Genomic DNA, 8,678 nt, shown 5'->3' on the forward strand with positions numbered 1-8,678 from the left:
ATTTCATCTCAGCTTCCCATCTTCTTCTGTCATTTTAACTTTAAAAAGTCAGCACGAGAGTATATTACCTACAGGCACCCTTATTCTTTAGGATTGATTAACAGGAAGAGGGTCATATAACAGAAATCCAGGAAGATTTTATCGGCATAGTGAATGATTGGATTTATTCCGATTATTTGTTTATTCCTTTCTCTCGTTCGGCTAATATTTAAGCAGCGAGAATGAGGAGAAGGAAGATCTACAATTATCCGTGGTTTTGTAGTCCAAGAAATAAGAATCTCGTGATATATTTCCTATGATGCCCACCGTATTAAATAATGAAATCATTATAAAAGGTATAATTAGTTCTTTACCAGAGGATATAATGGTATATCCCTCATATTATGAAATCACCAATCTATAATAACAAGATTAAAAATATTAAAGTAAAAAAAAAAAAAAGTGCTATAACCGAAAAACCAGCAGATTAATGTCTCTAAGAACCCATAAGTATTATATGATATGAATGTACATTAATAATTAGTAAAATTCTAAAGTTAATAGATAAAACAGGAAAATTGTCTAGTGTTCTATCCTAATCTGGATTAAATTTCCAATAGTGCCTAGAGACACGCCAAAAATCCCCCGGGCCAAAATCATGTAATTAGGTTACTAAAATAATAATTGTGGAATGATTATGAACTCCAAAGCAGATCTAGGCAGAATCAATTCCTCCCCAAGCCCTTATAAATTATAGAAAAAGATATAAAAGGAAGATTTAGTCCTTAACTCTCTTTATCCACTCGTAATAACCTCCCCTATATAGGAGGTCGTATATATGAGTTCCTGAAGTAGATCTGATAATCACATGCACTCAGGGAATTTCTTAACATCTCTATTAAAAGAAGGACCCCAGTGAAGCATAAACTAGCCGCGCCTTATGTTATTAACCCCCACCTCCAGAGGAAATATTAATCTGTCCTATAGCATATATGGAAAAATGGAAAAATTGTTTAATTTGTATAAGAGACGCAAGACTAATACAAAAATTAATATCTAAGATAAATGCAAGGTAGGAAGATAAATGAACAGGAACAAAGGTTTAACATGTGTCACAAAACCAATCCAAAACTCCCTCCCGTGAATATAAAGAAGTTATAGGAGTTCGACAACCTGACGGCTAATAGGAAAGGAAAATACTAAATAAAGATATCCACTGAGTCTTAGTACTAACCCACAGACCAAAATCCCGCACCCTTCAGACCACACAAAACTAAGGGTCCAATGCAGTATATCTGAAACGGGAATAACGCATGAGGACGTAAGAAACCTTCAATTCAATAAATACAACCATACCCAAGAGACTTTATCCGAGAAAACTGTGAGTGAGATTAGCGGTTAGCTTAATTATCCAAGAACGAGAAAATCGTACTATTATCATTATACCCCACACAAAGCAAGTCAAGGAAGGCCAAAATATGGACCCAACTTCAAAGGAAGAGAAAAAAGACTAGAGGCAAAAATTAATTCATGATAACAAGGGCACCTCACAGAGGGTCCCGAAACGTATCCAAGTAACTAAAGTCTCCCCAACAGTGTAGAAGCATTATCATCCCACCTGAATTCGTCTTAATTCCACAAATTCGAATGAGGAGTTTCACAACAGAAAAAGAAAGAAAAAAATGACAAAGAAGAAATGGGAAGATGAGAGTCAACAGCCACAGATCGAAAGACGACACATTTAAATGAGTCCAAAAAAAAGCGTGGATTCAGGTGACTCTGCTTCTATTCAGGACTCCTAACCCCCCCTCACAAGATAGAGTTCGACGAGGTTCATCTAACCAGAACCAATAGAAATGGCACAGAAAAGAATACTAGCCCCAACCCAATTACCAAATCCCAAGACGGATGAATCACCCACAACAAAGTCTCTAAGCGTCAAACTCTCCATATTGCCCTACACACAAGACAAACTAGTCCTAGACAACCCCCAGAGCCAAAAATCACGTATCCAAAATCCTTCGAAGGAACCTGGGAACTCTAATCTTAATGACCCCCAGAAGGAACGCCCATAATATCGGAGAATAGCATAAATAACGGCAGATCCTCCCTAGCAACATAGAATAACCCAGAATCAAGAAACATAACTGAATCAAAAGAATCAAAAGCTAAACCCAAGAACGAACACGACAAATCGGTACATGGAGAAGCAAATAAATCCAGGAAGGATCTATCAAAGCCCAATATCTGAGTCAGAGTAGGAAAAAACCCCCAGAAGATAAAGATCATATCGCCAGATCAATTAAGAACCTCGCACCCAACAGCAGATTCAATATCCATCACTCGGCCACTTCCCCCCACCCCCATCAACCCAAGTAGAGTGACACCAGAACCTATCAACCTCAGGAAAAGGCCCCCCCGACGAAATCGACATAGCAAACCCGAAACCCACCGTAACGAGACAACTCAACGAGCCAGTAGAATATGAGCTACAAATAGCAGAAGTCTCTGAGAGGACAGCACCCAACACAAGTCCCCTCGCACACCACACACTACCCCCCCACACACCTGACAAAGTTAAGAAGGAAGGAACAAGGGCCACCCACGCGTAGAAACAAAGGCACCAACGACCATTAGACTAAAACCCCCAATAACGCAACAGAAGTAAGCGAACGATTCAGAACCCGAAGCCGCCACAATACAAGAGAAGAGTAGAAGTCTCCCCCATGATTAAGAACCAGAAACCCAGATAACGGATGCAAAAACCGAGACTGAAGGGGACACCTCCTCCAATTCCTCCTAAACGACGAGCACTTAACCCAACTCTTTCTGATCTTAAGAAAGAAGAATCCGGAAAGCATAGAAGCAAAAGGAAACTCAGGCATTTCTCTTCTGAGGATAATAAATAAAGAGGAAAAAGACAAGAACTACAAGTCCTGTCCGCTCCAACAGTTAATGAAACACACATACGAAACTGACTCTCCATCCAAGGGGATGATCCAACTGCATAAGAGTCATAAATGACTCAAGAGACGAAGCCGACACCTGATCCCCAAGCGTAAATTATTCCAACAAACTCCTAATCACAAGGAAGAAAAAAGTAACCCTACCGGAACACTGATGAGAAATATAAAGACACCCACCCAGCCAAAGCGAACAGGGCTTCCCAACAACAACGCGCAGGAATCCTTAAGGGGCGGCATAAAGACCCTAAGTTAAGACAGAATCAAATAGAGCGGAGATGAATAACAAAAGGAGGAAAAAAAGACTCTGAGTAAGAACTCACGCTAGAAAAACAACAGTAACAAAAAGTCACACAGCCAAGTTGAGCGAGGACAGATAAAGGGAAGGTCCCTCACAGGAGAGATATCTCCAGGCATTAGCATCAAGCTGATCTATCAAACAAGGGGGGTAGATAAAATAGAGCCAAAAGTCTCCCGATAAAAACGACCAACGATAAAGTCAAAGTATAAAATGGCAAGACTCAACACTCCCTCAAGTGAGGTGACCAAAGACGAAGCAAACCTCCCCAAGGACCTACTTTAGCCTGAGTAAGAAGAGGAGGACAAAGACCAGCGATATCCAGTACATCATTAGGCCAGAACGACTCCCCTGGTAGGACAAAGCCTCAGGTGAACTAACTGCCCAAAGCCAACCACCTAGCAGTCCACAAGATGAACCGATCGCAGTAACCACTCAAGTAGCTTAACCTCTCAAAGGATACTGAATAGGACCCATTATGTGCCCATAGAAAAAAGCCAAATCCCTAACCCGTGCAAGAATCCAAGCTACTGGCCACCTCCACAAGGATCAGACTATAACACCAAGCCTAAGACAAGTTCTCATGAGAGTCCCACCTCACCCAATCGCCTACGACAGCTCCAGACGAAAAAGATAAGACAGACGGGCAACAACCCCTGGATCATAAGGATGAGCTACCTCCAAACCCAGGATATAGGGCGTAACAACTCTCCTCCGGGACGAGTAAAATGGACACTTCAGAATATCAGAACTGAGAGTGGCGGGCAACCTAAGGAAGCAGTCAGAATGACAAAGGGCCAACCGAACGACAAAGAGGATATGAACCCAAAGATGAGTAGCGCCCCCTCCCTAAGTCAGGATCGGAACCTTCCGTGTACGCATTCAGTGTAAGAATGACCAAGTAGGAAGAGAAACAGCAACAGAAAAATAAGACTCAGCCCTAGAAACTAAAACTCAAGAACACCAGGTAGGAACTGAGGAGGATGAGCAATAATCCAAACCCAACAACAGATCCTACCACAGTACTAACCAGATAAAGGCCAAGTCTAATTCGGGAGTCAGCAAACTCCCAGGGGAACAAGAGGCAGCTTTAACGGGGAACCTCCAGAACAAGAACTACTGAGCAAACAAAAAGAAAGAGGAAAAGTTAGATCGACTGGATCTCCCTGGATCGAAGTCGCAAAAGAAGGATGCCAAGAAATTGCGTAAGGCTCCCCACCCAAACAGGAACCTGAAGTATTCCTAGCGTAAGGTCATGATGACGGGGGGGTCAAAGTGACACCTGGTTTAGGGGAGGAATTAGATTATGGAGCAAGTCTGAAAGAAGGAGGCACCAGCATAATGAGTCAAGGGGAAGGCATCCCTGTGCCTATCGCTATTACCCCAAATGTCAGGACAAGATGGAAGGTACTGAAACATCAGGGGAAGCCCTCAAGGCTCTGGGGACAAAGGAAGCCGCCCATCAGATCACCCCGAAACAGAGGACAGAGGACTTCGGACAAATAAGAGTAGATCAGAGAGTCCAGGAAGAAGGCCGTTCATGACAGGCAAAAAAGGAAGAGCTAGAAGGACGCAACAAAAGGACCCAAAAGGGGAATCCAAGGAGAGATCAGAGAGAAGATTTACCTCCACCGAGTCAACGGAGGAGGACGCTAGCACGTCGGGCGAAGGAACGGAACTAAGGTAATGGACTGAATAATCCCAAGGAAGGGGTATAGAGGTCTAGGGACCCCCGGATTTAGAGAGAAACGGGCATCAAATTCTAATCTCTTCCCCGGAATATATGGGAGTCCCCACCCGACAGAACAAGTATCCCATCCCATCAGAGAAGCCAGATAAGACAGATCTCTGGACAACAGATACAGGAGGGGAAGAGACAAAAACATCACGCCCAACTCAACAGCCGAGGCTAATAATTTCCTCAATACCACTCTGCAGCTGAGTCCGACAACTGTGTTAGGAACAAAGGACATCCCAAGGATCCCACCCCGAAGCCAAACACGTGGAAAACCGCAGAAGCCAAGCAGGAACATCTGAGGCCCCACCCTCAAGGACACGAGGAAGAAGCAGTAGGTCAGAAGAATCATATACCTGTGGCCATAGGGGAGTTGAGCCTGCAACACATATTTCATGAATGGTCCACCACAGGACATGTGAATATTTCTGAAGCAAGGACATCTGCATCAGATTCAGGACGAATCGTAAAATAAAGAACCCCTGACTCAGAGACATCACTACTTCCGCAAGTGAAGCCAGGTACCTAATCTGAGATTAAGAGAGTTTCCACTTCACCTCAACCCCCAGGACAGGGAAGAGTCGGATTAATCCTCAATATTCACACATCCTCTTGGAAGTTAAGGATTGACTCCCCAGGCCTGACAGTCTGTATGGAAGTGGAATCGATTATGCCTGCCATAACGACTCCAGCCACGGAGCAGCTAACCGCCTCAGAAACCGATCAAGCTCCATCGAGAAGAATCTTAAGTTGCAATGGGGGGGTTAACACTGAAAAAGGAAGAGAAAACCTGGTTAGTAACCCCAGCCAGTGGGGGAAGGGCACCTTGTCGGAAAGGATACCACAGGTATTGTTTAGGGAGCTATCGAAGCCAGGATACAGCTCAGCCGGGGTTTATTGGGCGGTGGGGTAGCGTAATAATCTCCAGGCTGAGTAAGTCCAGGTGGCAGCACGTGACAAATGAGAAGTCGGAAATGGCTCAGGCACTATTAGGAGCGGGCGTCCTCCAGGAAGAATGGCAGGGCATAGTTCAGTGTGTCATGTCTCATGCCCTATCCTTAAACCGAATAAAGGTGAAGGGCAAGAAGAAGGAAGTGGAGGTATGGAATAGGAGTCTATGGAGCGGAATATTCAAGACCGGGGTAGGAGACAGCTGGGGCAGTAGTCCATCAGGACAGGGCATGTTAGGGGCCTTGGCATGTCTGATGGTTGCTCTTATGGGATGGCCACGAACCGAATCTGGTCCCTCCCAAAAGATTATTTCAGACTGTCAGGAAATCTGGGACATTGTGGGACTGGACCTGACAGCGAAAACTCAAAGAGCGAGACCCGAACAAGGCGCGACTATGGAAGACTTAGTCCAACGACTAGGAAACCCCGACCCCATCGACTCCAGCCAGTACAACAAGTTAGGCCTTATTTTGAGTATCTATTCTGGGATGAGGAAATGCTGTAACTATAGAAAACATTATGATCTGACCAGCCTTATAACAAAAGGAGAAGAGGAGCTCACTAAGCTTGGACAGTGTATTATGACCAAGGAGACATTAAATTGTGAGGGAGGAACAGGCAAGGATGAAGGGGGATATCTAAACCTCTGGACCAGAAGCATGAAGTCACTGAGTAAAGCTACTCCTAAACCTCCCCCCACCCAGGTCAAATTAACAGAGACGGAAACCAGGAAGGAGCTAGCAGCAACCGCCCCCAGGAACCAATATAGCACAAGCCACGAAGCAACACTCCTCAACTGGGCAGCCGACACACTGGCGAACCATCCGGGCCAAGAATCCTCTCGAAGAGGAATACAAGTCTTACAACAGTCCCAAGCTAAGGCTAAAGAAGTAGCAGATCGGACGAACCAAGATGGAACACCAAGGGACCAAGTCGGCCCCCCTGCCGAGCTCACCACCGGCTCCTCAGTAGCAGACCCTCCGCAAATCCATCCTGCCCGACAGTCCCACCCGCCTCCAGCACCTGAACAACTGACCAAAGGGACTATATATGCAGGCAGCCCACCCAAAGCCTTAGGAACTCCCGCTCCCTCGGCAGATAATCCAGTTAGGACCAAATCCCCGGTTCCTACACCACTACGGGAGGGCGTGTCAGGCTTAGATCCTCCCAGCAAGGAGCTATCAGCCCCAAGAGATGAGCGCCCACACTCCGAGTCAGTGAAGCTCGGTTCAATAATAGGGGGAGTTTTGGGAGGTATATTAGCCTTGGCGAGTATCTACGGGGTATCCAGGGTATATCTCCTGATGCCAAGAACCTCGTCGAGGGCACACGCTTCCGTAACAGGGGAGAGAAGTAATATTGGATATGGGAGCAGCACTGACCATTAGGAGTGGCTGAACAGGGGGAACAGACCCTTCTCACTCAGATCTGCCCAGAGCATGTGGGGAAGGATAAACCAAGAAGAAGAGGCAAATCTCGAGGAGGATAGCCCGAGCCTCATCAACAGAAACTGACAAAACCTTGGAGAAGTCTAGCGGATCAAGAAGTAATCCTCCCCTTCTTGTGGGATCCAGTGAGGAGGAATGATAGCTAAGGGGATGGGGACTGGTTAAAGAGAAAGGACACCTCGGTCAGGGGACGTAGGGAGGGTTGAGATTAACAAGGGTGAATTTGATCGTTGATGAGCTGAAAGCTGGACGTTACAGGGCACAATTAAATTCCAATTAGAAGCAATTAGAGCCCTCGGGGAACAGTCAGACAAACCCGGGAGGGCAACCTGAAGGGGTAGGACCCAAGACCCGGACGGTTCCAGAAGGACCCTGAGAAAGTGACAATGGGTCAAGTGGAAGTGACGACGTTTCGGTTTGGGTCCCTGTTCACGAGTTCGAAGGGACGGTTCGGGGTTTAGTGCTAGGGGCTCATGGTTCAAGGTCTAGGGTTTAGGGTTCAGGGATTAGTGTTCAGGGTTCAGGGTTCAGGCTTCAAGGTTCAGGGTTTAGGGTTGAGGTTTTATGGGTTAGCTGTCAGGTTTCCGGGTTTAGTGTGAATGTCTCAGGGTGTAGGGTCTATGGTTTAGGGGTCATGGGGTTAGGGGATCATGGTCTAGATTTTGGGTTTCAGGTGTTGCGGTTTAGTTTTCAGTATGGAGTTCCTAGGGATTAGCTTCAGGTTCTGGAGGATTCACGGCCTTAGCTTTCAGTCGGTCAGCTCCCACGGTTAGGTTTTAGCTTTCGTGGTCCTGGTTTAAGAGTCAGGGATGAGGCTTTATGGCTTAGGGATTAGTTGTAGATTTTAGGTTTCATGGGGTAGTGTATAGAGATCAGGTCTAGGGTCCAGTCGGTTGGAGCCTGTTTCAGCCTTTAAGCGTTATGGGTCAATCTTTAGGGGGTGGGTTTGCTGCTAGCTTCACAGTTTAGGGGCTCTGCGGTTAGGTTCAGGTTCCATCTTCTAGTTGTTATTTTAGGGTTATTGTTCAGAGGTTAGTCTCATGCTTCATGTTCTAGTCTTACGTTCCTGGCTCAGGGTTTAGTGTTTACTGTTTCCTTTATGTATCACCGTTTAGGGGTCAGCTGTTAGGGTTTATGTCTGGCTCTATGTTTCAGACTTTAGCATCAAGTTTCTGGGGGTAGGGATGTGAGTTATGTTTAGTGTTCATGGTGTTCTCTCTACGGGGGACTGTTCAGGGGTTAGGGGGGTTGTTTAGTTTTCAAGATCTAGGTTTCCGGGATCAGTTGTTCAGGGTCCAGGGATC

The 8,678-nt window shown here is 45.7% G+C and overlaps 4 protein-coding genes across 4 annotated transcripts; all 4 read left to right on the plus strand.

Moving 5' to 3' along the window:
* Positions 1-1,835: 1,835 nt before the first annotated feature.
* Positions 1,836-2,054, plus strand: C922_05391 (hypothetical protein; the record flags this gene model as incomplete). Its single annotated transcript, XM_008820962.1, has 1 exon — positions 1,836-2,054. One exon carries the CDS (start codon positions 1,836-1,838, stop codon positions 2,052-2,054), a length of 219 nt encoding a protein of 72 aa, XP_008819184.1.
* A 1,855-nt stretch (positions 2,055-3,909) lies between these two features.
* Positions 3,910-4,363, plus strand: C922_05392 (hypothetical protein; the record flags this gene model as incomplete). The annotated part of the gene is made up of 2 exons (XM_008820963.1): positions 3,910-4,127; positions 4,252-4,363. 2 exons carry the CDS (start codon positions 3,910-3,912, stop codon positions 4,361-4,363), a joined length of 330 nt encoding a protein of 109 aa, XP_008819185.1.
* A 277-nt stretch (positions 4,364-4,640) lies between these two features.
* C922_05393 (hypothetical protein) lies at positions 4,641-5,888 on the plus strand (the record flags this gene model as incomplete). Its single annotated transcript, XM_008820964.1, has 3 exons — positions 4,641-4,776; positions 5,179-5,441; positions 5,550-5,888. 3 exons carry the CDS (start codon positions 4,641-4,643, stop codon positions 5,886-5,888), a joined length of 738 nt encoding a protein of 245 aa, XP_008819186.1.
* A 61-nt stretch (positions 5,889-5,949) lies between these two features.
* Positions 5,950-7,314, plus strand: C922_05394 (hypothetical protein; the record flags this gene model as incomplete). Its single annotated transcript, XM_008820965.1, has 1 exon — positions 5,950-7,314. One exon carries the CDS (start codon positions 5,950-5,952, stop codon positions 7,312-7,314), a length of 1,365 nt encoding a protein of 454 aa, XP_008819187.1.
* Positions 7,315-8,678: the final 1,364 nt, after the last annotated feature.

This window comes from Plasmodium inui, assembly GCF_000524495.1.
Source record: "Plasmodium inui San Antonio 1 unplaced genomic scaffold supercont1.65, whole genome shotgun sequence".
NCBI lineage: Eukaryota > Apicomplexa > Aconoidasida > Haemosporida > Plasmodiidae > Plasmodium > Plasmodium inui.